The 27,917-nt window shown below is 54.7% G+C and overlaps 1 protein-coding gene across 1 annotated transcript; it reads right to left on the minus strand.

Annotated features, from left to right (window-relative positions):
• Window positions 1-52: 52 nt before the first annotated feature.
• Window positions 53-27,324, minus strand: CSF1R (colony stimulating factor 1 receptor). The gene is made up of 21 exons (XM_066272995.1): window positions 27,006-27,324; window positions 23,392-23,643; window positions 22,675-22,959; window positions 20,990-21,126; window positions 20,161-20,320; window positions 18,667-18,850; window positions 15,897-16,012; window positions 15,604-15,727; window positions 15,328-15,521; window positions 13,688-13,803; window positions 7,948-8,074; window positions 7,718-7,822; window positions 7,115-7,225; window positions 6,064-6,214; window positions 3,980-4,062; window positions 3,786-3,880; window positions 2,844-2,966; window positions 2,652-2,763; window positions 2,004-2,103; window positions 1,064-1,172; window positions 53-984 (listed from the first exon to the last, which is right to left on the minus strand). Exons 1-21 carry the CDS (start codon window positions 27,052-27,054, stop codon window positions 826-828), a joined length of 2,892 nt encoding a protein of 963 aa, XP_066129092.1. The 5' UTR covers window positions 27,055-27,324; the 3' UTR covers window positions 53-825.
• Between the last annotated feature and the right edge of the window lie 593 nt (window positions 27,325-27,917).

Genomic DNA, 27,917 nt, shown 5'->3' on the forward strand with positions numbered 1-27,917 from the left:
GAAGGAGGGATGGCACAGGTCCCAGGGAGTCCGCAAAGAACCCGAGGCCAGCTGTGTTAATGCTGTTAGTTTAATGCTGACAGTGACATCCCGCAGCGTGACTGTTAGTTATGATGAGTCAACTTGGGGAGGTGCGTGCTGTTTGCTTAGTGTGGCCAGCCACACAGGTCCCCTCAGGATGACAGGGGGCAGGGACTGGGCAGAACACCCCAAACGTTTAGCTGCCACCTGGCTCGTTATAGCAGTGCCAGATCCGGGGTGGGGAGGGGCTGTGGCTGGACCAGAAGGCAGAGACGAGGTACAGTTAGATTCCTGCAGGGGAACCACCCTGCTCCAAAGGGTCTGAGCCTGGCGCCACCTCTGAGCTCCTGTTTGCTCTTGCTGCTCCACTTGGTTAGAGAGGGGTCCCTCCACGTGAGGCCCAGGAGCATTGTTTTCTAAATAGTGGGTGGCTCTTGGGGGGCTTCATTGGTGTGAAGCCAGTCCATTTCCATTGAGACACAAGGGGGGGGTCCAGGAAATGGGAACAAGGCTAAGAGGGGGTCTGGGGGTTCTCCCAGTTGGCATAGCGAACATGCGGCCACAGTGTTGAGAACAGTGGGAGGGCAGGGGCTCAGCCCCAGCCTCTGTCTGGCAGTGATGACCCAGGCCCTGGAAGTGGGGTCCTCCGATCTCTCGTGGGTCCCACAGTCCTGAGTTTCAGAGCTGGGCTGGGTCGTTGAGTGAAGTGACCAAGGACAGAGTCTTTGTTCTCCCTGTAGCGTCCCATCCACAGAGGAGTTGAAGCTTGGAAAAAGGGACAGGCAGTGCTTCCCTGTCGTGACCTCAGCAGAACTGGTAGTTGTTTGGCTGCAGCAGGGGCTGGGCAACGTCCCCCTGCTCACAGCAGGCCAGCTGCTCGCTGGAGCTCTCCTGTTCGTTGCTGCTGCCGCCAGCACTGCCACCACCGCTGCTGCTGCTGCTGCTGGGCAGGTTGATGTAGTCCTGAGGGAAGGAGAGGCCGTGGCGGTCAGGCCCAGCCTGGCCTGTAGCCAGCCACCCACCCTGATCTGGCTGCACGCACCTGCTCTTTGCCGTCCACTTGGGCCTGCTCCTGAAGGAGGAAGCAGATCTGCTGGAAGGTGGGTCTGTGGGTGGGCTCCAGGGCCCAGCAGGCCTGCATGATGCTGTATCTGAGACAGGACAGAGGCTGCCTGTGGGTCTGGAGTCATTGCACATGCACAGCCCCTACAGACTCCTGCCCAGCAGAGGTCCCAAAACCTAGTTGGAGTGCGCTTAGCACAAGGCCGGAGCTAAGCCCTTGGCATGTTATCCATGTTATCTCAGCCTTCCCTGTATCCCTTGGAGAAAGGTATCTTCCTCACACCCATTTTGACCGCTGTGGGGACAAGTTCAGAGATGCTATCTTGGCTCAAGCTCCTAGGACAAGAGGGGCTACTCTTGTGACCTGCAGGTAAGTTTGAGAGGTGGGCTGGGAGAATGAGCACCTGAGTGGCTGCAGCAAGGGACTAACGTGGAGAGGGCGCTGCAGGGCTGGGGGCTGGTTAGCCAGCCGGGTGGGAGCCAGGAGGGCACAGGGAGGCTGTGTTGAGAGGGGCTGGAGAAGGAGGCAGTGGGTGAACCGGCAGCTGGCCGGCCTGTGGAAAGGCCGTCGTGAAGGCAGGGAGGCAGTTAGCAGCTCGCTCGTGGCGGCCGGCCACGGTGAGGTAGCAGGCGGCAGTAGTGGGCCGGCACTGCAGATCACCAGGACGGAGGAGAAATGAGAGCAACCTCCCTTGATCTGGGTTAGGACCAGCCCAGTTAAGAGCCCTCTTTAAGACTCCCCCACCCCAGTCCCTGGGAAAGCAGTGGTAACCCAGACCTCTAAAAAGGGGCTTGTTATTTAGTTTGCTGCAGGGAGATGAAGCCTGGCCCGGGCACACTGGTCTGGGAAGATGGGTCACATGCCTTTCCACCCCCTTCAGCCATAGTCGGGGTGTCCTTCCCTGGGATCCTTCCCTTACATATTCTTTGGAGCGAACGCAGGCTGGGCCATTTGGTATCCATCCTTCACCAGTTTATAGAACTTGCTGTTCACCAAGATGCCAGGATAGGGGTTCAGCCCTGCAAAGGCCAAGGTCGTGCCATGCTCAGTGCTCACTTCCCCATCACTATCCCCCACCCCACACATCTTGGCAAGGTTGAGGTTTCACAATAGAACTGTGGCTTCTCTTAGTGCTTAGTGTGTGCTGGGCACTGCAGAGGGCTTAGGTTCTGGGGCACAGAGCCTATCACACCCCACAATTCTAGCACAGGCTTTGGAAGAAGAGGCTCTTAGAGGAGTGATATGCTCAGCATTCCAGGAATGGGAGCCACATCTTCAGGGAAGTGCATGTTCTGAACAAGGGGAAGTGCGTTCCAGAAAGCAGCAACCACGCAAGCAGACAGATGAGGGAACAGCCCAGAGGGAATTCCTGGCAGGGTGCTGTGTCTGCCCAGCGCATGCTGGAGGCTGTGACACTTGGTTTTAAGTCACTGCACATCCCTTCATTCCCACCAGTCCCTGCTCTACCCTGGGCACCTAACATCCCTCCTCGGGGTGTAAGACCCTGCGAGTAACCAAACACGAGTCGGCCCCCCCAGCCTGAACCTGCACCAGGCCAGCCACTCACCGAGGGAGAAGATCTCCCAGAGGAGGATGCCGTAGGACCAGACGTCGCTCTGAACCGTGTAGACGCAGTCGAAGATGCTCTCTGGAGCCATCCACTTAACAGGCAGGCGGGCCTGGCACAGCAGACCCTGGTCACCTTGGGCTCTGGCTCACCACCCTCTCCCCAGGCTGGTCCAACCCTCTCAGGACTCACATTGCCTTTGACGATGTAATTGGAGTCATTCATGATGTCTCTAGCCAGCCCAAAGTCCCCAATCTTGGCCACACGCCCACTGGTCAGCAGTACGTTTCGGGCTGCCACGTCCCGGTGGATGCACTGAGGGGAAGCAAGACAGGGCTAGTCCCGGACCCTCCCCTACCTGGGCCCAAAGTGCAGAAGGAGCAGCCAGGGCTCTAGAAAGCCTCGGGGATCCTCTGAGGTAGTGGGCATCGGTTCTGGTCCTGACCCTAATGCCTGTCCCTACCTTCTACCAGGGCCCAGGGGTCAGACAATTCGATGTTTAGAAACTGCCATCACGGCGGCCCTTTGGCCCTGAGCAGGAGCTGACTTAGAGCTAGGCATTCCACTCGGGCCCAGAACAGTCCTGGCGCCGTGAGCAGTTGCTGGCCCACATCAGCTTCTAATAATGGCAGTTGTCATTCACAGGGCCCTGCCATGCCAGGCCCTCCCCTAAGCACCTGCACACATTGTAACCCTGTTTGCCCTCAACCCTGTGATTGTGCCTATTTTCATTGATGTAGACAGGTTCAGAGAATTTCAGTATTGCACAGAGTCACACAGCAAGTGCCAGAGCCTCAAGTCATGCTCTAAGGAGGACGGTCACAGCTCCCACTCCCTGGGCACTTCTGAGCTGAGAGGATTGTACATGTCATCTAGCCTCACAACCACTGGGAGGTTCCGTTATAAAGCCTGTTCTTGGGAATGGGTGCTCCGCAGCCGGCTGCTCCCCCGGGCCCCCGGCAGAACTCAGCTGCCTCCCACCCCACCCGGAGCTCTTTGAAGCAGTGTGGCACTGCCCTTTTGCCTCCTGGCACTCTGGCCCCTCTCTTGCCCCTTTCTGCTCGCTTTCCTCCCCTTCGTCCTTCCTCCAGCCCCTCTTGGGTGACCACATGGGGCACAAGGTTCCTGACTCACATTCTTGGAAGCGAGGAAGGCCATGCCCTGGGCCACCTGGCTCGAGAAGTGGAGCAGGTCCCGCAGCTCCAGTGGCCACTCCTCCTTGTCCAGGTCTGGTGTGGGGAGAGGCATCAGCGCAGCCCAGTAGCCCGCCACAGCCCTTCCCTGCCCGCCCCGCCCCGCCGCCCTCTCCTCTCCCTCCACCTCCTCACCTGGCTCAGAGGAGTCACTTGAGGTGGAGACGGGCCTCATCTCCACATAGGTGTCCACACCCTGGCTGGAGAAGCCACTGTCCCTACATAGGAGAGAATGCCAAGGACCAGTCAGTCCCCATCACGCTACTGCTTAGCTAGGGCCTTGGCCTCTAACCACTGAGCAGGGAAGGGAAGGGACGTTGGGGTCAATTTGAACATCTCTTTCTGACAAGGAACTCCTGCCACGTTCGGTCTGAATGATCACCCATCTCTGCTTGGCTGTCCAGTGAGGAAGCTGACAACCTGTTCTTTTTGGGCAGCTCTGCCCGGTAGAAAGTTCTTCACTGGCTGTAATGCCAGTCTGCCCTGGGATGTTCCTCTTCCCCACAACAGCCCTGCAGTGGCCTGAGCATAGTCTAGGCCTGTTCTTTGAGCCCTCTGTCTAGACATGGGTTCTTACCCCTGGCTTCACATTCAAATCATTTGCAGAGTTTCAAACACTCCCCGTGCCCAGACCCCTTCAGAAACTAGGGGCAAAACTCTTGTCATTCGACTTTTAATCCTGTCCAGGCAATTCCAGCGTGCAGCCTGAGTTGAGGCCCACTGGTCTGGAGGAGTGCTTCTTAGACTTTCATTCACATGCAGGCTCACCTGGGGAGTCTTATGGAAATGCAGGTTGTGATTCAGTGGGTCTGGGTGGACCTGAGGTGGTGCATTTCTAACAGCTGTCTGGTGATGCCTTGGGGCCCATGCTTTGGGCGGCAGGCAAATTTGAGAAGCACTGCTCTAGGATGAATAGCCACTGCTTCTAATATTCCAACTAGATGAGTTTTGGGTCTTTCAGAATTCACCTTTCTGTCCCTTTCTCTGATAGAGATGTGTACCTTAACAACATCCATAATGTTTAACTTATGGACTGACCATGGCAAAACCATCCCCTCCCTTGATTTAGAACCTATACTTATTAATATAGCCTGGGATCCCACTGGCAGGATTTGTTTACATGCCATTTGGCCTTTAAATCACTCCACTTCATGAATCCTTTCCCCACCTGCAGGTTTGAGGATGGAGGCTAATACTTTGGTTCTTGTTTTGATTTGATTTGGCGAGAGGTTCCAGCCTGCAGAGGCCCAGAGTCAGAGAGGTGTCAGAGAAACAGAAGAGGAACTAGGTCTCACCAGCCCCCATATCAAGGGCACTGGATGGAATGAAATAGCTGCCTTCCTCTTTTGCCTCCCCAGGCTTAGCAGCTGACAGTGGCTAGGATAGGGGCCCAGTGTCCACCCTTCTTGTTCTGAACCTGTCCCAGCTTCCAGCAGCCTGGTCCTGAGGCCCCCACAGCCTCAAGACTGACTTCCAGGGGAGCAATGGTGGGAGGGAGGCACAGGACCAGTAGACAAAGGAGCAGAATCTAGCCCCAGCTCTGCCTCTGCCCCTGACTCATGTGTGAAATGAAACTGGCCACTTCCTCTCTCTGGTTCCCCATGTGGCTCTGTCCATCTGCCTCTGCGTGGCTTCCAGGAATCACAGCATTACAACAGGGCAGGAAAGACCCTGAGACGTTCATCTTCCTGATGGCTCGCTTAGGGAAATTGAGGCCCAAGTGGAACAAGGACCTGGCTGTCGTGCTGTTTTTTACCCAACAACCCACAGACTCTGTCCCTACTTCTTTGTGGTGCTGGGGGACTTGACTCTGGTTACCCTGTTGTGCAGTGGGTTCTCTGCAGCCCCTGCAGCACGTGCTGAGGGAGAAACAGGCCATTACCCCCAGATCTACCCATCTCTGCCAGGGCCCCGAATAGCCTTGGTTGCCCTTACACATACGTTCAAGTGAGGACTTCATTAACAACGGCCTCCGCCAGATTCCCAGCTGCCCATCTTTACCTTGCTATTTCCAGGACATAGTAGGTGCTCAAATATTTGTTGAATGATGAGAATAAGTAGAAAAATTGAATAACCTGGGATGGCTACTCCCCACGGTGCAGATGGGAATATGAGGGTCACTGGCCACCCAACCCTGAGCTGGCTTTGGGGACACCTGGGGCCCCACCACCCAGTCATAGCCTCCTCCCTGTCCTTAGCCAGGGACAAGATTTCTTTACCTGCGGACGTATTTCTTTTCCAGGTGGATGTTCTTGTAGCCGGGATCCTGGCCTGGACTCAGGCTGGGTTCCAGCATGGCCTCAGCCTTCCTTCGTAGAAAGTTGAGCAGGTCACCATAGCAACAGTACTCAGTGATGACCAAGACAGGGCCTAGAGAGCCAAGAGAGTGGGTGAGTGCACCCTTTAACCCAGGGGTCGGGAACCTATGGCTCGCAAGCCAGATGTGGCTCTTTTCATGGCTGCATCTGGCTCACAGACAAATCTTTAATAAAAAAAATAATAACGTTAAAAATATAAAACATTCTCATGTATTACAATCCATTCATTTCCTACCGCTCATGTTCATGGTTGCGGGTGGCTGGAGCCAATCACAGCTGTCCTCCGGGACAACACCAAATTTTTATTGGATAATGCGTAATGTACATGGGTCGTTGTATGGCTCTCATGGAATTACATTTTAAAATCTGTGGCATTCATGGCTCTCTCAGCCAAAAAGGTTTCCGACCCCTGCTTTAACCCGCACCCTAGGTGAACAGGAATGTGGGCGGGGCAATGAGGCACCCTGGACTGGGACTTAGGAGCCCCAAGCTATCTAAAGCAGAGGAATTAAAAAAAAATGACTAGCCAAAGAATTATTTCCTCAACTCCATAAAGCTCCCACAGAAGAGGATGAGCAGACTTGGATCCCAGCGGGCCTTGGGGACTCCGCAATAAGTGCCCAAGTGTGTTTGGGTGGGGGCTTCACTCCAGATCCACAAAATCAGACTGCCTGGAGCAAGACTCTGTGATCTGCACTGTTAGCTCCCTCTGCAGGTGATGGATGCCCACTGGTGTCTGAGAACCACTGCTCAGAGCTCCCAGAACCTTGTGTCTGCCATGCACAAGCAGCTTGGCCAGTTCAGGCGTCTGGAATTTCAGGGACACTGAGACGGGGTCCTATCTTCACTTGGAGGAGATGGGAAGTGAAGGATGCACTGAGGCGGCCCTGGGGCCCTCAGACACCTGAGAGGCCCCAAGACCATGGGCCCCCATGCGCACTGGGCACCTCACCTCCATGGGTACAGGCTCCCAGAAGGTTGACTATGTTCTCGTGCTGGCCCAGGTGACTCATGATCTTCAGTTCCGACATGAGGGCCTCCTTCTCATCGGCATGAGCCGTGGCTGGGAGGAAGGACCACAGTGCCACAGATGGAGAGAGCGCGGGACAGGGAGAGCCATACAGACAGGAGACACCCAGGGGAGTAGGCAGGGGTACCCAGAGCCCCAAAGCAGTCAGGGCCCAAAAGAGGGAGAAGGAGAAATGTGGACACGCAAATGGGAGTTAGAGAGAGAGGGAGGACACACCAGTCACTGAGCTGGCCTCAGATGGCAGAAAGCCAAGCTGTGGCCAGGTCATGGCTCAGGATGGCCTTGGTGTACCCCAGCTTCTTTGGGTCTCAACCACCAAACCCCTCCACTCCCAAGAGTTAGAGGGAGCCTGAGCTCACAGAGGAATCCAGGAGTCTTCATCATCAATCCCAGGCTCTGGCCCCCAGGTTATGACAGGCCAAAAATGTGGGTGATGCCTCTTGTGACAGCAGGGCAGGCCCTCCCCTAGCAGGCACCACCTCCTGCCAGCTCCCCTAAATTCCCCAAGCCCCTCCCCTCACTCACATTTCAGCATCTTCACGGCCACTTTCAGGACAGCGTCTTCCTTGCCCAGACCAAAGGCTGTAGCCTCTACCACCTTCCCAAAGGCGCCAGCTCCAAGGGTCTTACCTGCCAACATACGGGCTCCTTAGGTCCCTGGGCACCACAGGGCCCTTTCTCTAAGGGCCCCAGGCTCTCAGCAGCCTGTGCTGCCCTGTGACAGGAGGGCCTGGTGGGCTGAGATCCCATCTCACCAAACTGCAGGTTGTTCCGGGGGAACTCCCACTTCTCATTGTAGGGCAGCTGGGTGGGATCGATGAACGTGTAATTGTTGCCCTCGTAGCTCTCAATGATCTTCCAGCGCACCTGGTACTTGGGCTTCTGCAGAGGGAGAGGGAGGGAGCATGTGGCAGCCAGGCCTGGCAGGATCTGGGAATCCCATTCGGACCCCTCGAGGGTTTAGGGGGTGGGCAGTCCCACAGCCCTCAGCAGGAGGCAGCTGCGGTCCAAGGTCTGGTGAGAGGAACTGAATTCTCATGCCTATTGGCACTGAGAGTCCGGTCCCTTCCTGGCTTGGCCTCACTGTGGGACCATCCCTTCCCTAAACTTCAGTTCCCCTACCTGTGCAGTCAAAGACATGGACGGGATGGCCTCTGAGCACCTTGGTAGCTCTGATAATTTAGTTAATTCCTGAGCTGGGAGGGAGGGATAGACCTTGAGATCCATCTATCCATCCTTTCATCCAAACATGTTGGTTTTTATTTTTAATTGTGGTAAGAGACACATAACATGAAATTTATCATGGCAGCCATTTTTAAGTGTACAGTTTAGTAGTGTTAAGTACATCCACATTCTTGTGCAACCAGTGTCCGGAACTCTCGTCATCTTGTAAAACTGAAACTCCGTACTCTTGAAACAATTCCCCGTTCCCACTTCTCCCCAGCCCCCGGCCACCACCGTTCCACGGACCTCATGAGTCTGGCTACCCTAAGTGCCTCACATAAGTGGAATCATGCAGTAGTTGTGTTTTTATGACTGGCTTATCCATGCTGTAGCATGGGATGGAATTTCTTTTTAAATCTAAATAATATTCCTTTCCAAACACGTCCCTGAGCACCCGCTGTGCCAGGCACCATTGATGCAGAGTAGATCAAGACAAAGTCCCTGTCCCCATGGAGTCTGCGTTCTAGTGGCTAAGACAGGCATTCCCCTCAAGTAAATAAATGCCCATGTAGGACATTTTCTGATGGTGCAACGAAGAGAAGAAAGCAGGGCAACAGGATAGAGAATGACGGGCGTGATTGAAGGTAAGCCAGGGAAGGCCCCCCGGAGCTGAGACGGAGTGGGCCCTGTGACCGTGGAGGGCGCACTTCACAGGCTCAGCGAGCAGAGATGCGGAGGCCTGGGGTCGGGTCGGAAAGGTCCTGGCAAGTGAGAGTGGCTGCAAGGTGCTCACTCATGTGGCGTGGGGGGAGGGGGGGCTCCAGAGTCGGGAATGTCTTGGGGGCTGTGATGAGAGGCTTTGCCCACAAGACTGTGAGCGTCTGGAGGACCTGCGCTCTTTCTCAGGCTGCACACGCTGCTGCCGACCAGCAGCCGGGGCAGAGATGTCTGGTGTGGGGGGGAGTCGAGGTCTCTCTCTTTCCTGCCCGGATGGCAGCTGCTCAGGGGCAGCACGCACGCCAGAGGCTGCCCAGGAGAAGTGCTGATGGAGGACTGCGTGTCGGTGGAAAGTGGAAGCTGGGCTGGGGCAGTGGAGGACGCTGGGGCCTTGGGTCAGCAGTCCCACTCTCCTTCCCAGAAGTCCCTTGGGGACAGGGACCAGCTGGGCTGGGCTTCGCAGCTGGGCTCCTTTGTGGGCACCCAGCTTGGGAGAGCTACAGGGCTGTGAGTGGGTGTTGGCGAGGAGCGTGGCCTGTGGCTGCCAGTCTCACTGGGTTAGGAGACAAGACTCCAGATAGCCATGGGGAAGAACTCTGGGAGAAAAAGAGTGCATTTGGATGCAAGCAAGAGCTTCTGGGTGTCCCTTGGGGAGTGGTGGAGGACTCCAGGTGAACATGAGCATACCCATGTTGGGGCATGGGAGGAAAGTCTGAAATGGGACAGAGGAGGGGTTTTCTGAGTCTCAGGATTCAGACCTTACACATGGTGCTTTTCAAGCCCAAAAGACAGAGCCAGAGCCAGGAGGGGGCCCTTGGACACCCCCGCCCCTGCCCCAGGCCACTTCCATCTCCAGGAGCCTCTGTGGTCAAGGCCTCCTGGTCTCCTTACCACTTCTTCTTCCTCTGTCTCCCTCAGCTGAGCCTGAGTCAGCCCCCTCCCCATGGCCGCCCCCAGCCTGGCAGAGGATATTGGAGAGAGGGAGGGGTGGAAGGAAGAGAGTTTGTCTGGCTGGAATCTCGGCTCTCCACCTGTCGGACTCGATACCTGGAGGAGGGCCGCTCTCTGCAGCCGGCCCTGGCATCCTCACCTCTTCCCGGCAAGGGGCCCTTGCAGCTCTGCCTGCACACTGCCCAGGCCTGGACCTCTGTTGTCCCTGAAAGGGGCTTGTACCCGGAGGGGCCTCTCCTCTGCAGGAGAACTCTTATAAGGAGGCAGGACTGGCTTTGCTAGTAACAGGGGCAGTAATTGTAGTGATGGGGGCAAGCATTTCTCCAGCGCCTTCCTGTGACACTCACAGCACACCAGCTCATTTATTCCTCACTACAGGCACAGGATCTGTGCCCATGACTTCCCCTTGGCAACTGAGGTGGGCAGGCGACATCAAAGTCCCTGCCACCCTCCCCACTGATCCCGCTGGTTCTGGGCAGGTGGATGGTCTCTGTCTCAGGAAGGGAGAGACCTCAATAATTCCTTAGGTTCCTTGGGGACTCCCCTGCCCGTCCCCAGGTTGCCCCTAGTCTCCACAGCTCACTACTGACCCCCAGAACCCCGGCCTTCCCAGAGGCCTCCCCGTCCCCTATCTGCCCAGTGTCCCTCCTCCTCCTTCCCGCCTGCTGACTCCTGTCCTTTCTCTTCCCCCACTGCCCCCCTTCCCTGTGGTCTCTCTGGGGGCCAGAAAGGCGATGACTCAGCCTGAGGCAGAGACACTCTTCCTGCAGACGGGCCACCCTCACGCCAGGCCTGGGCAGTGAGGCTGACTGGGCCGAGTCCCCAGTGAAGGAGCGAGTCTCAGAACCCAAGGGGCAAAGCTGAGGGGAATTGGACTGCAGGCCCTGAGATGGGAGTGTGACCATCTTGACCCCCCCTCAAGGTCTTGTCCCATAGGATGCCCTCCTTGTGGGATTTCCTGGATAGAAAATGAGGCGACTGGGAGTACATGTCGTGAAAATGGTCCCACAGGGAGAGAGTACAGTGTTCCTAAACCATAGCTGCCCAAGGAGGCAGAAAGGGGTGCAGGGGGAACTGGGCCCTTCTCTGGACTCTGTGCAGGCCGTCGTGGGCTGAGGCGGCGGCTCTGTGGGGCACGGGTAACAGTTTTCAGCTCCATATAAGGAAGAATTTAGCAAGTTGGAGCTGCTCAGAGAAGGAACAGTGGCCACAAGAACGAGAGAGGTCCTGTTCCTGGAGGTGGGCGAGCAGGGCCCAAGCCACTTTGGGCATGTTGTTAAGGAGATGCCCAATCTCAGACACCCCTCAATCCCAAGATGCATGAGCTAAGCCGGGTTCCCCAGTCAACTTCCTCCTGGGATGAGAGGGTACAGCTGCTGTTCTGAGCACTGTCTGTGCCAGCACCCTGTGGAGTGCTCTATACCAGTGGCACGAACTTCCTGATGGACTGGTGATTGAAAACCACTGCTCTACAACCTTATGTCATGAATCCTTAAGACAGCTTGCTGGGGTAGCTGCCAGTACTAACCCCATTTTACAGATGGAGGAAACAGGCTTAGACACACCAGTTCTTACAGAGCCCCATAGCCAGAGAGAGGCAGAAAAGGATTCGGACCCAGAGCCGTCCAATTCACACCCCCTGCCTCTTAAACCAGACCATCACTAGGCTCATGGAATGTCAGAGAAGGAAGGTTGTTAAAGGACACCAGTCCCATGGTGCAGGTGGGGAAACTGAGGCCCAGAGAGGTCAGTGAGTCAGCTGAGGTCATATGGTGAAACAGTGTCAGAGACCCAGATCCTCAAAGTCCTGACGTGGTGCCCTTGTTTCCTGGGGGCTGTGCTCTGAGCTAGGTGCTAGAATGATCACAGAGAGCCAAAGGTGCCCCCACATCCCACCCATCCTATCTACTTCAAGCCCTCTTCCCCCACTAAAGACCCCAAGGTGAGTAAGGGGAAGAAGTTACATGCCCCTAAATCATATCGCTACCTTGTTCAAACCCACTCATGGCTTGGGGCCTGCAGGATGAGGTCCAACCTTTCAGATCCCAACCTGCCCCCATCTGCCTCCTCTTCTAGGTGTCAAAATTCCAGAACTCACCAAAGTCTTCCTCTACCCTTTATACACATTGCCCTCTCCCCCAGAGACACCTGCTCCCGAGCCTTGCTCATCCCTCATCCTCCAAGGCCTATCCCACCCATGCCAAGGCACCACCTCCAGGCAGTCTCCTTTCCTCACCAGCAGAAGTCACCCTCCACTCCTGGCCTCTACAGCCCTCTGGCCTGGCGCTGTTGGGCTCTGATCACACTCCTTTTGTGTAGGGAGGCTGCTCGGCCAGGTGGTGGAGGCCGCAGATCTGGTGCGGGAGGTGCCTGGAACACTTGGGCAGGTTCTTCAACCTTCCTGAGCCTCAGCTTCCTTATTGTAAAATGCTGACTGCTATAGCCCCTGCCTCTGGGTGTTGTGAGGATAAGATAAGATGATTCTATGTTTCGCATAATAGTGAAACAAGTGGCCTTTTAAAAACCAGCCTCTGCCATTGACCAGCAGTGAACCAGGGCGACTGTCTCAACCTCTCAGAACCTCAGCTCCCAACTCTGTAAATTGGGGTTAGTGGCACTACCTACATGCCGTGGCTATTGAGGGCTTTGAATGAGAGGATACAGGTAATACGATCTATTTAAAATGCCCGTAGCCCTGGCCGGTTGGCTCAGCGGTAGAGCGTCGGCCTAGCGTGCGGAGGACCCGGGTTCGATTCCCGGCCAGGGCACACAGGAGAAGCGCCCATTTGCTTCTCCACCCCTCCGCCGCGCTTTCCTCTCTGTCTCTCTCTTCCCCTCCCGCAGCCAAGGCTCCATTGGAGCAAAGATGGCCCGGGCGCTGGGTATGGCTCTGTGGCCTCTGCCTCAGGCGCTAGAGTGGCTCTGGTCGCAACATGGCGACGCCCAGGATGGGCAGAGCATCGTCCCCTGGTGGGCAGAGCATCGCCCCATGGTGGGCGTGCCGGGTGGATCCCGGTCGGGCGCATGCGGGAGTCTGTCTGACTGTCTCTCCCTGTTTCCAGCTTCAGAAAAATGCAAAAAAAATAATAAAAATAAAAATAAATAAATAAAATGCCCGTAAAATTGCTATTACCGATTGTGTGCTCAAAGTGACAGGCAGCACACTAAACATCAGTGCACAATGAATGGTAGCTTTGAATAATAATATTAAATAACAAAGAGGCTGAGGGTGGGCGAGCCTTCCTCCTTTGCCAGCCCATCCACCACCTGAGGGTGAGACCCAGGCCTGGCCTGTAAGATCCGCTCTGGGGGCCTGCGAGCCCCCGGCTGGGACCGGATCCCATGCTTACACTCTCCCGGAACCCAGTCCTCTCCCAGACCAGTGTTTGCCTTCACTTTTCTGGTGAATTGATTAGTGACTGGGTCCTGCAGTAGACAGTGACCCATGAGGGCAGAGCCTCAGGGGCTCTACGTTCTGGCCCGCCCAGCACCTAGCCCACCCACATTGCCATACAGTAGGCGCCCACTAAAGAGCTGTTGGCTGAATGATCGGCTGAAAATGGGTGGGTGTTCGGGGACTGCAGGGGGAACCACGTGGCCTGGCGGTGCTAGCCCGGGTCCAGCGCACTCAGGGTCTGGCTGTTACTCCCTGCCTGAGCTCACCTGCTTGTATTTGTACAGGAGCAGCAAGAGCAGCAGCAGCAGCAAAGCCATGATGGACATGCAGGCCACCAGCACAGGTGTGAAGAGGGGCTCATCAGAGAGTTGCTTGCTGGTCCCTGGAAGGGCAGGGCAGAGGAGTGAGTGACAAAGGGGGCCTCTGTGATCCCCTGCCCCCGAGGCTAGGCCATTGCACTGCCGGGACACAGTTGGTACTCAGTAAATGCTTTGACTGCGGGAGCCTTCCTGCAGACCCACACGCCAGCCAGGGGCAGGGCAAATGGACCCTCCAGCTCTGCTCATACCCAGGCCCAAACCCTGCCAGGATCACAGCCTTTTGTGTCTCGGGGAGCCGCTCAGATCACACAGTGCCATCCTGCCAGGGCAAGGAGCCCCTCAGCCGTAGCCTGGCCTAGTGCCCAGCCTCGGCTTGAACACACCTGGTATGACGGGCTCACCACCTGCACCTCTGGGCAGCTGGAACAGGAAGACCTCCTAGACAGTACACTGACATCTGCCTTCCTGCCATTCCCTTCTGCTTCCCGAGTGCCCTTTGGAACCATGCGGCCTTTCCGAGGATCTGCAAGCCAGACACCCCCTGGGGCTACTCTTCCAGATCAGAACCCTAGTTCTCTCGATGCATTTTGAAAGATGTAATTTCTGTTACCTTGCCCCGTTTAACTGTGTGGGTCTGAGGCCAAATCTCACCTCTGCTATTTAGGAGGTGCGTGACCTTGAACCTGTGACTTCTCCCTAAGCCTCAGGTTCATCATCTCCAAAGTCAAAGGAAAATAGTACTAACCTCCCGAGGATGTGCAAATTCACAGAGACAGTGCCATAAAGAGCTCTGCACAAAGCCTGGCAGTGTGACTGAGGGCAGCTGGGCCACCTGTGGCGCCACCTCTGAGCCAGGCAGAGGCTCCTGCTCTGGCCTCTCTGGGCCCGGAGAGCTTTGCTAGGTCTTAGCACAGGGATGCTAAGACCTGCTTGTTGGAGGTCTGAGGCTGCTGTGGGTCTCTGCACAGAATCAGAGAGCTACACAGGGAGCCTTGGTGTAACTCAGAGAAAAGCATCCCTTCCTCTCAACAGAGGCAGCCTGCATCAGTGCCCAGGGCTGGCCAGTGGACAGCCCCACGCTCAGACTCTGGCCCTGAATGGATGGGACCATGTCTCTGGCAGGAAGAGGCTCAGGAAGGGTTGGAGAAGGCCACCAAGGCTGGCCCTGGGGTGGGCTTGGACTGTGTGTACTTGTTGCATCCCTTGCTCCCTCACCTGACTCTAATCTCCATGGAGGCAAGCTCCCCTGCATCCAGTAATGTGGCAGATGCCAAATATAGTACATACTTGTGAATTAATGCGTGAGTTAAAGTGCAGGGTATGAGCAGAGGGGCAGTTAGGCTGTGCTTGCCTCTGGCTGCTTTCTCGCTGGGTGCCTGCTGCCCCTCCATTCCTTTTCCTACCTACAGTCCTGAGGGTTCTAGATTCCCCCATCTGGCCGCTTCAGGAGGGGCCTGGAGTGGGAACCACAGAGTTGGGACTCGGTTCAGCTGGGATAAGCACCACGTTAGAACTCTGGCTCCCTGAGGGGGCGCTTTCCTGGGCCCCCCTCCCGTCCTGGCCTGGAAGGGAAGACAGAGGCTCACCTACGGAGATGGAGATGGGCTGGAAGGCGTGGGAGCTGTTCCCCTCGCTGTTGTGGGCCCTGCACTCATATGTTGTGTTGTGTTCCAAGGTCCCAATGTCCAGCATGCTCCTGACAATCACGCTGAGGAAGGGCTTCTGTCTCAGGACCTCAAGTTGTGCATTCTCGAGGACCAGTGCTTGGGCCTCATCACATCTGGGAAAAGCAGAGTATGGTTCAGAGTTTCAGGCTGCCAGCCCCGCTGAACAGGTGAGGAAGGCAAGAGGAGCCTACTCACCTGGTAGTACGGCCCTTGCACTGCACCCACGTCACGTTGGGCTGGGGGTACCCACTGACAACACAGATCATGGCATCAGAGCCATTGATGGGGTTCCACGTGGCTGTTTCTACTTTCGGGGGGTCTGTGGAGGAAAGGAGCAGAAGAGGAAGAGATCAGCCCAGAGGCCCCAAGTCCCTCACCAGAGGCCTGACCACCTCACACTGAGCTTCCTCTCCGCCAGCCTCTCCCAGCTTGTCTCTCCAGGACCCCATGTCCCCAGCCCCCAGCTCCACCCCCGCTCCATCACTCACATCGAAGGATGAGCTCGAAAGTCAGGGCCTCCTCGCCTCTGGCGTTTCTTGCCAGGAAGGAGTAGCGGCCAGCCTCAAAGGGCTTCAGGCGAGGCAGGAAGAGCGTTGATTTGTACCTGTATGAGAGCAGCAGACAGCTGGGTGAGCCTGGGTGTGGTCCCCGCAAGGACATTGGGCTCAGTCAACTACCCTGGTGGGCTCTGTTTTGTTTTTGGTAAAATGTCCAAGGTACAAAAACCTTGGCTGAGCCAGGAGCCCAGGCAGGGTGCCAATGAGACATGGGAAAACCACTAACCCTATTTCCTTAATTGCTTCTCTTACCTGTAAAGCAGTTTTATCCTGAGGTTTAGTAGAGGTGAGGTCTGTAAAGTCCCGACAATGGGAGGCACAGCACAAGCCCCACTGACTGTACCTGCTTCTACCACCATCAGAGGCTAAGCCATCCCTGCTGAAAACTCTAGCACCCAGGTCAGCTGCCATCCCTAAAGCTCCAGCCCTATCCAGAGGGGCTGAGAGAGGAATGAGAAGCAGGATGTAGTCATGGGGCTAGGAGACCAGGGGTCAAGTCCCGGTGCTGCAAATCCTTAGCTGTGTGACCTTGAGCAAGTACTTAACCTCCTGATCCTTTTCTTCCTTTTCTGCAAGGGTGACACTAATTGAAATTATTCATAGACTTGGCCAGAGGATTAAAGGGCCATGCACTCAGAGTGCTGGATGTACTGACTCACTGTAGGCTCTCAATTTAACGGTGACTTTTATTACAGAAAAGTCCTGGAAACAAATGCAAACAAGTTATCCTCGGCTGATTCCAGGCCATCTTTAAGTTCTTCTCTTACCCTCTATTTTAAAATGTATCCATAATGAACGTGTATTGTTTAGTTTAGGTAATGAAAGAGTTTTTACAAGAATCAGTTACAGCCAAGTACCAGCTCTTCGGAGAATGTCTGCAGCCACTATCATCCTAACATGTATGATATTCAAAGGGCAATCTCATTCAGACCTTTGGCGTACAGAACCTCTCTACACGTGTCAGGTTTTGTGATAACTAACCTTTACCTCTTAAACTGAAAGAATTTGGCTTCTGTGGATGACTCAGAGTCGCCATTATGAGCACACCTATCACACAAGCTAAGTTCAGTGGCTGTTGAATGCACAGGCTTGTCTGCCTCTCAGTGAATGGTCGCAGGCTAGTGTGTTTGAGAGGCTCTCCCTGATTCCTTTCTGCAATGTTCCTATTGCTTATGGATTCCTGGAATCTGTCTATAAACCCCCTCTCGGGTCTTCAGACTCCAGATTCAGAACTTCTCTGTCTTATGTGAGAGGAAGCTAGAAATCCTGGCCAGGAAGGATCACAGAACTGGGAGGAAGAAGATGAGGACAAGGGAACATCCTTGTAGAGTCTAATGATTAGCAAGCAAAAGTCTAGGAGCCAGTGAGGTCTGGGCTTCGGGAACTAGAAAGAGAACCCCAGAGTTTGGGATTAAGAAGGTGTCTACGGGTTTATCTAGCCCAGGAGAGCAAATACATTTGCTCTTATAGGCCAATTATGACGGAAATACTGTCTGCAGACTGTTGAGAAGGACTCTGAGATTTTGCCGCCGGACTCTGCAGAAAGTGGTTTAGGGATGTCTGGAGTGTGGTAGTGGATGTGATCACACACTCCCCACATGGTCACGGTCCTTGGTTGACCTGTATGCTCTCATTCAAATAGATCAGGGTAAATAAATCACTGTTTTAACCTCTTTTATTTTTAAAGAGTATCAGCATTCCCCTTCAGGAGGAAGCTCCCTTGTTTAGAAAGCCACCTGATTGGGCCACTTTGGGTGGGAAAATGAGACCCTGAGGACATAGTTCACAAGGAGACAGGAAAAATAGATTCCTAAAATGTACATATGGGAAAAGCGGGATTCAGAGAGAAGAGAGGAGGTAGTCAGCACTTTATAAGGAGAGTTTGAGCCTATTGAGGGATGGCCAGGGAGAAATTCTCAGGGCTGGGTGACCAAAGCCTTTAAAGAACTATTGGATGCAGTTATGAATTCCCTTTACCCCTCCCCCAAACCTGTGTATGTGGCAGATACCCTGTGCAGTCATTACTAGGAGTGGATCCAGGAGTAGAAATCATGGGGCATTGTCTTCCACATTTGAACTGGCCAGGAGAGAAGAGAATAAATGAGATTGAGAGGCATGGATGACCATGAGAAGCTACAGCCCCAAGAAATGGTAGAATGCTTGCGGGCATTTCCCAAGGATGTGGGACAGAGGGGTATGCAAATTTGATCTAAATCTCAAACACAGATGACTGAGATTAAGGTTCTTTTTTTTTTTTTTTAATTTACAGGGTCAGACAGACAGGAACAGAGAGATGAGAAGCATCAATCATCAGTTTTTTGTTGTGACACCTTAGTTGTTCATTGATTGCTTTCTCATATGTGCCTTGACCGCAGGCCTTCAGCAGACCGAGTAACCCCTTACTCGAGCCAGTGACCTTGGGTCCAAGCTGGTGAGCTCTTCGCTCAAGCCAGATGAGCCCGCGCTCAAGCTGGCGACCTTGGGGTCTCGAACCTGGGTCCTCCGGATCCCAGTCCGACGCTCTATCCACTGCGCCACTGCCTGGTCGGGCAGATTAAGGTTCTGCATAGTCAGGGTAAGTGAGACCCAGAAAAGGAAGGGACTCGCTCCAGGTCACACAGCAAGGTTGAGACGTGACCCCTGGCTTAAGCATTGCCCATCTGGCTGTAGGGCTATGCAGATGGGAGCTGATAGCTGGTACCTGTATGTATCCTTGACAGTGGAAAAATCGAGCTGGGGCTGGTCAGGGGAGGGCCCCTGATAGGTCCAGTTAAAGCTTTCTAGGTTCGGGTAGGCCTCCACAGTGACTTGTAGGTTGAGCCTCTCACCCACGGCCACCTCCTGGAGGAGGCTCTGCTCAGAGGTCAAGTTCAAGTAGGCGCTCTCTGGAAAGCAGAACACACAGAGATCTGGCATCAGTGGGATGATGTCCTGGTTTGCGTGTGTTCCTTTGGTCATCCACTCATTAATCCAGTCATCCAGCTGGACCCTTCTGTGTGCCTACTATGTGCAGACCCACAGTCCCCAACCCTAACCAATGCTTGCCCTCTGACATCTTTCTTTCCTCCATCCACCTCAGAAGCCTGGGGCTGCAAACTCTTCTCCCCACCGAGTCCCTGGAAGGACTTGGGAAAATCCCTATTCTCCTTGATACCATCTTCTTCTTATTTACATATTGAAGAGGTTGACTATATCTGTGGTTATAACTTTTTGAAAAAAAAAATTAGCAGTAAAAAAAGTCTGTTGTTTTTATCCCCCCCTCCTACGCTCCCATCCATTTCCCCTTCTTCTGATAATAGTTCAGTCAATGAGGCTTCCACATCCAGCTCTAAAGTGTGCAGATGACTCAGGCTAGCCAATCAGAGCAATGTGTCCCCTGGGGACCAGTGATTGGTTTGGGGTAGGCACATGAGTTCATGACACTCATTTCAATGATTGTTGTTGGAAGTCTGGGAAAAGAGAAGACCTCATTCCACTGGGGTTATCATGCCTGGTGATTCTAGGGATTCCACTAAAGCATGAACAGCTGAGAGTTGGGAAGAAACAGATTCTTATCTGTATCATCTGAACACCCTGATCCAGCTGTATCTGAAGCTCATATCCATGGCCTCTTTAGCTAGAAGGCCAATAAAATATTCTTTTGATTAGGCCAGTTTGAGTTGGTTACTGTTACCCGTACCTGAAAGAGTCTTAACTAGTTTCTTCTAATTAGATCTTGCATAAATTAAAATCAAACTACTCTGGGGGTCTGAGAACAGGAGAAACAGAACTCTCCCCAGCATTCCCAGGACACCCTGTACTTCCCTAATAATCACACTGGGTGAACACTGCCTGTTCACATGTTTATGTTCCAGGCATGAATGAATGAATGAATGAATGAATGAATGAATGAACAGTGAAATCCAGTAGGGAGCTGCTGTACATCAATCCCAAAGCAGAGCAAAACGCTGCTAAGCAGACATGGAGCAATGCCCTGTAAGGGCTCCAAGGACGGAGCGCCAAGGACGGTTCAGCGGGAGGGTCTTCCAAGGCTCCTAGAGACTTGGCTCCCTAGCCAGGCCTAGGATAAGGGGATCCTAGCAGAGATATTCTTAACAGTGTCTTTTCTGCCATCAGCTCCCTCCTTCTCAATCCTCTTATGTTCGTCCCTCAGCCCAGGACCCCTGCCAACCCTCCCCCACCATCTGGTGCTCACCTACTACCCGGAAGACCATAGAAGTGGAGTGAACACCCTGGGCATTGGTGGCCAAGCAGGTGTAGTTGCCAGCATCTTGGAAATCCACGGGATCAAGGTTGAGGGTCAGTTCTTTTCGGTAAAGGTTATTGTGGAAGTTAGCGAAGAGAGAGATTGTCAGCTGCAGCCAGAAGATATGGAAATGGTATACCAAGGTTGTTTAAGGATTAGGAAGATTTGAGTTCAAATCCCCATCCTTTAAGAATTATTATCTTCTTTTCCATGGGCAAGGGACTGATCTCTGAGCCTCAGTTTCTCCATCTGTAAAATGGGACTAATACTGGCCCCGTGCTTCTAGGGTTGTAGTAAAGAGAGAAGGAGATGTTGCATGCCAATGGCTAAGCCTGGCATACAGGAGGCACAGTCAGGGGGGGGGGAGCGGGGAGTTCTCAGGAGCAGCCTCGTGCCCTTCCTCCTGGGAACACTCCTTCTCCCTCTCTCCAACAAAAAAAGTCTTTCTGAAATAGCCCTTATATCCCAGGGTTTCAAAGGCAGCCTAGGAACCCCTTGCTAAGTAAGAGGTGAGCCAATATGTTGTCTATAGGCTGGGGCAAAGGTCATAGGCCCAAGGGAGTAAGTTACCGCCTCCTCTCTCTGCCCCCACAAGTTTCAGCAGCATGAGCCTGAGTCCTGGTTTTGGATCAGGTACTGACTGCCAGGGAGATCCTGGGTGAGTCCCCTCTCCTCTCTGGACCTGGGCCATGCTGTCAGTTCAGACAGCCAGCTTAGGGCGGGGCTGGTGTAGTGGGCAGGTGGGCAGACTTCACACTGTGGTCCCTGGGGGACTGACCTTGGTATTTCCTCTTTGAAGGAAGATGTCAAACTTGTCATCAACATTACTGGCTGAGCACACGATCTGGGCGGTCTCTCCTCGAATCCGCACCAGCTCTGCAGGCTGCAGCGTCACCTTTGGGGGGCTTGGGACAACTGCGGCCAGGGGAGGGGGGGACCCGTGAACACCCAGGCCAGAGCTATTGCTCTGCTCCCTGCCGGGGTCCCCATCACGCTCCATCCCGGATCCTGGGAGGTGCCCCTGAGGCTTCAGTTTCTTTGCCGGCAGGTCTATCTCCCAAAGAGACCTTGGAGAGTCCACGTCCCTCCCTCGCTGCCACCTCTCCCCGTCGCCGCCATTCTCTGCCCCAGACTTCTGTATCAGCCTCCTTTCCCTCCAACCCCTCGTCCCCCTGGACTCCTCGCAGCAGCCAAAGAGAGCGCGTAAGAAGGTGAATTGGATCGTGCCTTTCTCCTGTGCCAATATTCAGTGGCTTCCTGTCACTCAGCGTTAAAGTCAAAGTCCTTCCACATTCCCAGGCCGGGACATCTGCCACCCTACGCTCACCACACTGCAGCCACACGGGCCACACGGGCCTTCCCATCGCAGACCCCGCACTCGGCCTCCCTCCTGGAGTGCTCCCGCTCCCGCACTCTGAGTGGGGCACCTGTGCTCAGCCCTCAGATCTTCAGCCCCAACATTCCTCAGAGAGGACCTCTGTGAGCAGTGAGCCTCCCCACCACACCCACACCCACACACACACTCACACACCCCTAGCGTTCCCCAGCTGAGTTTTTTGGTTTCTTGTTCATCACAGCTGGTACAATGTTACTAACTTTCTCTCTAGTGGATGTCCCCAGCTCCCGGCCCAGTTCCTGACATGTAGTAGGCACTGAACTAATATCTGTGGCTGTTGCTGTTGTTGAAAGATGATCTAATCCAGTCTCCCAAGTTCCAGAGACACTAAAGGACCCATCCAAGGTCACCTAAGGGGTCGTGGCAGAACCAGGGCCCAGGGCAGCCCAGGGGTCTGCAAGATGAAGTTTGGGAAAATCACCGTAATGGCCTTCTCTGCCCACAGATTGGGGGTCATCTGACTTCCAGGACAAGTTCTGTGGCCTCAGGCCCAGGGCCTTGGGCCAGCCATGCTGCTCTGACCCTGACCCTCATTACAGGAACCTGATTCCTGTTCAAGCCCAGGTCCTGAGACCAGACCCTCCTTACACACATCAGTCCTTCTAGAAACTAGAATCGCACCCACCAGCCTGGCTGGGGCGGCCCTCCTTTCATTCCTGGGACATGTGGAGCCTCTTCCTGCCTCATGATTTTGTACCTGCTATTTCCTCTGCTGAACTAATTTCATCATTCACGTGTCAGCTCAAAAGAAATGTCACTCTATCAGCAAGGCTCCCCCTCCACCTGTCCCCACACACGTCATTCCATCACTTTAATGTTGCCCTGGCATGCTTCATGATCTGAGCTGAGTCTGCCCATTGAGTTATATACTGCACGTGGTCTGTCTTCCGCCTGACACACCTCCCCTGTCTTGCCCCATAGGTGCCCCGTAGGTGACTGTGGCACAACGGGAAAGAAGAGGTGAAAGAAGGGGGACACCTGTTACCCCCATCAGGCCAGGGCCCAGCCACCATTAGCATGGCCGCCAGCTTCCCGCCTGCCCTCCATGTCTGGTCTGCCCCACGTACCTTTCTGCACTTTAAGACGGATGCCGAGTGATAGCACCGTCCTGCCAGCTACTTGAGCACTGCATTGGTAATCCTGACTCTCAATGTACTTGGCCTGGTGGATCGTGAAGCCTTGTTGGGCCGAGAAGGAGTAGATGGTTTTGGGCAAGACGTTCCTGTTCCGCACCCGCATCAGCGAGACACCCGCCGCCAGTGCTGGGTCGGTGAGCAGGCAGGGGAGCAGGGCATTCTCACCCTCGAAGACCGTGACTTCCTGGGCCAGTAAATTCCAGGGCCTAGCGGGGTCTGGGGTAGAGGGGGATACAAGGTTACAGCTGCCCTCCCTCTACCAGGCCAAGAGGACTCTGGGCATTGGTGACAGGAAGGCTCAGAGATGCTGATCGTTTGCCCGAGGTCACACAGTACCAGGGAAGCTTAGCTGATGCTTCAGAGTAGGGGCTTTGGAGCCAAGACCAGCCCTACTACGTGATGCTGTGTAAGTCTGAGCAAATGACTCAACCCCTCTGAGCTTCTGAAAAATGGACATAAAACTCTGCCTCACAAGGTTATTGTGAGGATTACATTAAATCAGCACTGCCACAGGACTTTGTTCGTGGCAGGTACTAATAAACGCAGAGCTGGACTTTATGATTGGTAACATTAAGGCCCAGCCCTTCTGCCCGTTCCCAGTGTGGCTGCTGGGCCAGACCTCTGCGGGGGTGGGTCCGGGGGCTTCACCTTTGACGTAGAGGTGGATGCTGGCGTTGCCCCCCAGGGGGTCAGTGCAGCGATAGGTCCCCGTGTTTTGGAAAGTGGCGTTGTTTGTAGTCAGGGTGCTGCTGGGAGCATTAGGGTCCGCGGTCCAGTGGGGGGTGGCAATGGGGCCGTCCCATTCCACGCTGCCATTGCCCACACATCGCAGGGTCACCGTCGCGCCTGGCTCCACGACTAGCTCAGGGACACTGGGTTCTATCACCGGGACCCCTTGAGCTGGTGGAAGGAAGAAAGCAGACAGAAGCGTGGCCTCAGGTGACACTGTGTAACTGGGCCATTCCCTGCCTTGGACATGGGTGGCACCCTGGCAGAGGTGGTGCTGGTGCCAGGGTTCAGCTGTGACTTGCGGGATCACCTTGAACAAGTCCCTGCCCCTCTCTGCTCATTTTCTCAGCCCCCCACCCACCCCAAACACACTCAGGGATGGAATGATATCTCTGATGCCAGCAGGCCCTTCCTCTGAGAACGAGGGGCTGGGAGCTCTCTTAGCCTGTCACCCAGCTGCTGTCCCACGGGGCTTCCCAGCCCCTGCCCTGCCTCGGTCTTCTCAGCTATGACTGCCCCATTCTTCCCCCAGGGGTAGATTCTTTCAGCCTCCAGATGTGGGCTGCAGACCTCGTGCCAAACGTAGGGCCTGGCTCCAAGCAGGGGGCTCAAACAAGGAAAGGAGGAGACAGATGAATGGGAAGCTCATGGCAAAGTCCTCTGAATTTGTCTGGGGAAGAAGAAGAGGTGTAGGATCTTGGCCCAGCAGAATTGAAAAGGTTCTAATTCTTCGGCTGTGCCTTCTTCCACCATTGGACATCTGGTCTGAAGCACAGTGGGAGGGTTCAGAGGCTCTGTGCCTCAGTTTCCCCACCTATAACATGGGGACAACAATTGTACCCATTTATTGGAATGTTAAGAGGTTTAAATGCATGGGAAGCCTTTAGAATGTCACCTGTCACCAAATAAATACTGAGTAAGAGTTAGCCACTATGTTTATTATCTAGTCTTTTCCGATACCCAGCCCTGTTGTGTTTTTTGGAGAGCCAATCTCTTTTAAGAAAAATTTTCTTGAAGGAGAAAAGAGAACTTGAAACCCATATCAGGCCCTCCGGGAAGAAGGCCCGTTGCCTCTGCAGTGTCAGCATTTTTCCAGGGCCTAAAATAGGGGCCAAGGAGGGAAGTGAGAGCTGATTCAAGACCTTGGAGGGGCTGCCAGGCGCTCTGGCCCGCGCCGGCGGAAGCACATTGCTGGCGCCCAGCCTGGCCCCCGTTTCCGCTCCGCCTGTGGCCTTTCTCCCTGGGATCTCTCACTTCTGCTTCCTGACCCTCCTCGCCACTATCCCGTCCCTGGGGAGAGACTCCCAGGAGAGGCGATGCCACATGCTGGGCGTCAGATCACCCCTGGGTTTCAGGGCCTGGCTCTGCCACTGACTCCCTTGGGTGCCCCTAGTGAGGGCAGCCCCTTGGCTTTGATGGTGGGGGCGTGGACGCACCGACCCTGCAGGCATTCCGGACTCTCTGCCTGCCAGCACACAACTCTCTCAATGGATCTATCCACCCTGCTCCTACCATTGACCCGAGGCGGAAGGGGTTCCTCTGTCAAATGATTTCAGGAGAGTTTGATTTGCGTTTGGATTTGGTACCCTTTAGAGGTGTGCAGCCTCTCTGCCCGAGCTTCTGATTAACGTAAGGGATCGAGTGAACTGCTGGATACTGCCAAGGCCAACACCTGGGGTGGGTGGGGTGGGGTGGGGTGGGGGTGTAGCCCACCTGTGCCATGTGACCACCAGGGAGAAGGGCAACGTCATTCCCGGCAGGCTGCCTGCCAATCCCAGCAGAGCTGGCGCTGCCCCATTACAACCGCCGCCGGGCAGGCCCCGGGCTGGGGCTTATTGCTGGGAAGAGCTTGGACTCTGGGCTGTATGACGTGAGTCTGAAGCTTGGTTCTTCTTCCTACAGGCTAGGTAGGTGCCATCACCACTCTCACCTTTGGGCTACCCGTCTGCCCAGTGGAATGATCTGAATTCCCACCTGAGAGGCCCGGGGAGGATTCAGTGAGGGAATACACAGCTCCCGGCTCCAACAGGAGCTCCTGCCCCAGGCTCTGTTTCTCTCCCTACATTTCTAACCTCCCTTCTGGGCTTCACATTCTGTTATCTAAAGTCTTTAACCTTTAAAGGCCAGACTCTGTGACTAACATCTGTGATCTCAGATTCTGTGTTCTGCTCTGCACCTGTCTGGTCTCGCAGGCGTCTCTCCCTTCCCCTCCCCTGCCCAGACCCTCTAGCCAATGCCTTGGCCTCCTGGAAATGTGGTCAGAGAGAGGCATCTGCCTGTTTTGTCCTGCTCTGTTGTCCTGAATATTCCTGCAGGACACAGCTGACACCCGCAACTTCCGCCTCCATTTCCCTGCTGCTGGCCTGGCTAGCAGGAAAGGAAGCCTGCTCAGTCAGGCTCCGTCCTCCGCCGGGTGGGGCTGCGGCATGGCGAACACTGACCAAGGTCCCCTCTGTGCCGGTCCAGCCTTTACTCTCTCATCCCTGCTCCCCAGTTCTCATTCATGCCCCAAACTTCCCTTGCTCCCACTTACTTGACAGACCCCTCCATCATTGGCACCCAGGATGTCCCTCAACCTTCACTCCTCTCCCAACACACACACACACACACACACACGCATGCGCACATACATGTACACATATACACACGCACTCACACACGCACTCACACTTGCATACACACACGTACTCACACTTGCATATGCACACACTCGCACACATGCACGCACACATGCACACACACCCTCTCTCTCTCTCTCTCTCACACACACACACACATACACTGCACACACTGCACACTGAGGCCTGGGACACAGCCCCTCCTCAGCCCAGGGTCTTAGCAAGCCTCTCCCCATTTGTGGTGCCCTGACCTCATCCCCCCACTCCCTCACAACAGCCCTACTCGCTCACCTCTTACCTCTTCCGACCCTTTACCCAAGCCTCCGAAGGGAGGACCACTGCCCCTTCGGTCCTTTCCAACTCAGTTCCTGCCTCCACTCAGCGGTCACAGGCTGGCAGAGCTAACAGAGCCATCGGGGCTCTCTAGGGCCTCCTTGCTCAGGGTAGGGCTGGACCAGCAGCACCGGAATCTCCAGGAGCTTGTTGGAAATGCAGAGCCTCGGGGAGCACCTGAAACCTACTGAGTCAGCACCTGCATTGTAGCCAGGTCCTCAGGTGACTCACACACATGCATAGAAAAGTTTGAAAAGCTTTGCTTCAGTCTAGTCCATCACCACCCCCAACACCCACCACCGAATAGACGTGGGCACTGAAGACCTGATACTGTCAGGGGCTTGTTGAGGGCATACAGTAAGTCAGCGTCTGAGCCAGGACTGATCCACAACCCTGGCCGGGCGGCGTCCACCCCGTCATCACCTCTCCAAAGCAAATAGCCACACACCTGCAGTCCAGGCTGCGCAGATGGAAGAACAGGGTGGGTACACCCAGGGAGGGGCGGGGGTTTACAGAGTCCTTCCACAGGGGACCTCTTTGACACATCCCCCGACCCCTACCCAGGGCCCTCAGTTCTCTTACCATGCCAATCTGTGGCCACCAGCAGGAGCAGCAGAGCCCCCAGGCCCATGGCTTCTGCAGGGGGGTGGCAGGCTGACGCAGGGCTGTGGTGGGCCGGCACTGGGCTTCCAGCTGCTAGCTCTGCAGGGACCAGGACCGCTGGCTGGACACGTTCTTCTCTACAGCAGCTATTTGTCTTGTTTCCCTCTTCTTCCTCCTCCTCCTCCTTGGGTTGATCCTCTTCTTCCCCTTTTAGCTAGGCAAGGCAACCACAGAGTTTGGAAATCTTGGGTCTTTAGAAGAAAACAAAGCCATGACCCCTAGAGGGAGGGATTGGCATCTGCTGCAGGGCCAGCCTGAGCCCTAGGGAGCTGGCAAAGTTTGGGACCCTTCTTGAAGCCATGTCCAAAGGACCCTGGTGGAAGAAACACACCCAAGGTCAAGCAGTCAGTCAGTTCGTAGCACAAATAGTCTGGGAAAACCTGACAATAGCAGCAAGAAGCTTCCATTTTTAGGGCACTCACCAGCCAAGCCCTTTATATTCATGATCTCCTTTGGTCTCCACAAAAACTTTATGTGATCGGTACCATTAGCATTGCCCTTTCACAGATGGAAAAACTGAGGCTCAGAGAGATGGAACACTTGAAACTTTCCCATGATTACACAGCTTCCAAATGGTGGAGGTGGGATTTGGATCCAGGCAGCCTGGTGGTAGAACTACCTTTTCATGGATTCATTACGTCATTTATTCTAACAGAGTCTAATTGTACGGCTACATTTCTTAAGAAAAGTAGCGTTCCTCTGACCCTGCCTTTCCTGGAGGCAATTGCTTTTAGCCCTTTTAGTTAATCTCTTAGTGCCTCCTTTCTTATCTCTAAATAACGTCATTGTATTACTTCCTCAAACCAAAAATTCCTGCTATAACATTGACCT

This window comes from Saccopteryx bilineata, chromosome 4 (genome assembly GCF_036850765.1).
Source record: "Saccopteryx bilineata isolate mSacBil1 chromosome 4, mSacBil1_pri_phased_curated, whole genome shotgun sequence".
Taxonomy (NCBI): domain Eukaryota; kingdom Metazoa; phylum Chordata; class Mammalia; order Chiroptera; family Emballonuridae; genus Saccopteryx; species Saccopteryx bilineata.

Coding starts and splice junctions, on each gene's coding strand:
- CSF1R (XM_066272995.1), bottom strand. CDS start 27,054: ATGGGCCTGGGGGCTCTGCTGCTCCTGCTGGTGGCCACAGATTGGCAT. Junction 2,104..2,651: donor CTGGGAGATCTTCTCCCTCG/GTGAGTGGCTGG, acceptor TGGCCTTTGCAG/GGCTGAACCCCTATCCTGGC. Junction 1,173..2,003: donor GCGTTCGCTCCAAAGAATAT/GTAAGGGAAGGA, acceptor GTCCTGTCTCAG/ATACAGCATCATGCAGGCCT.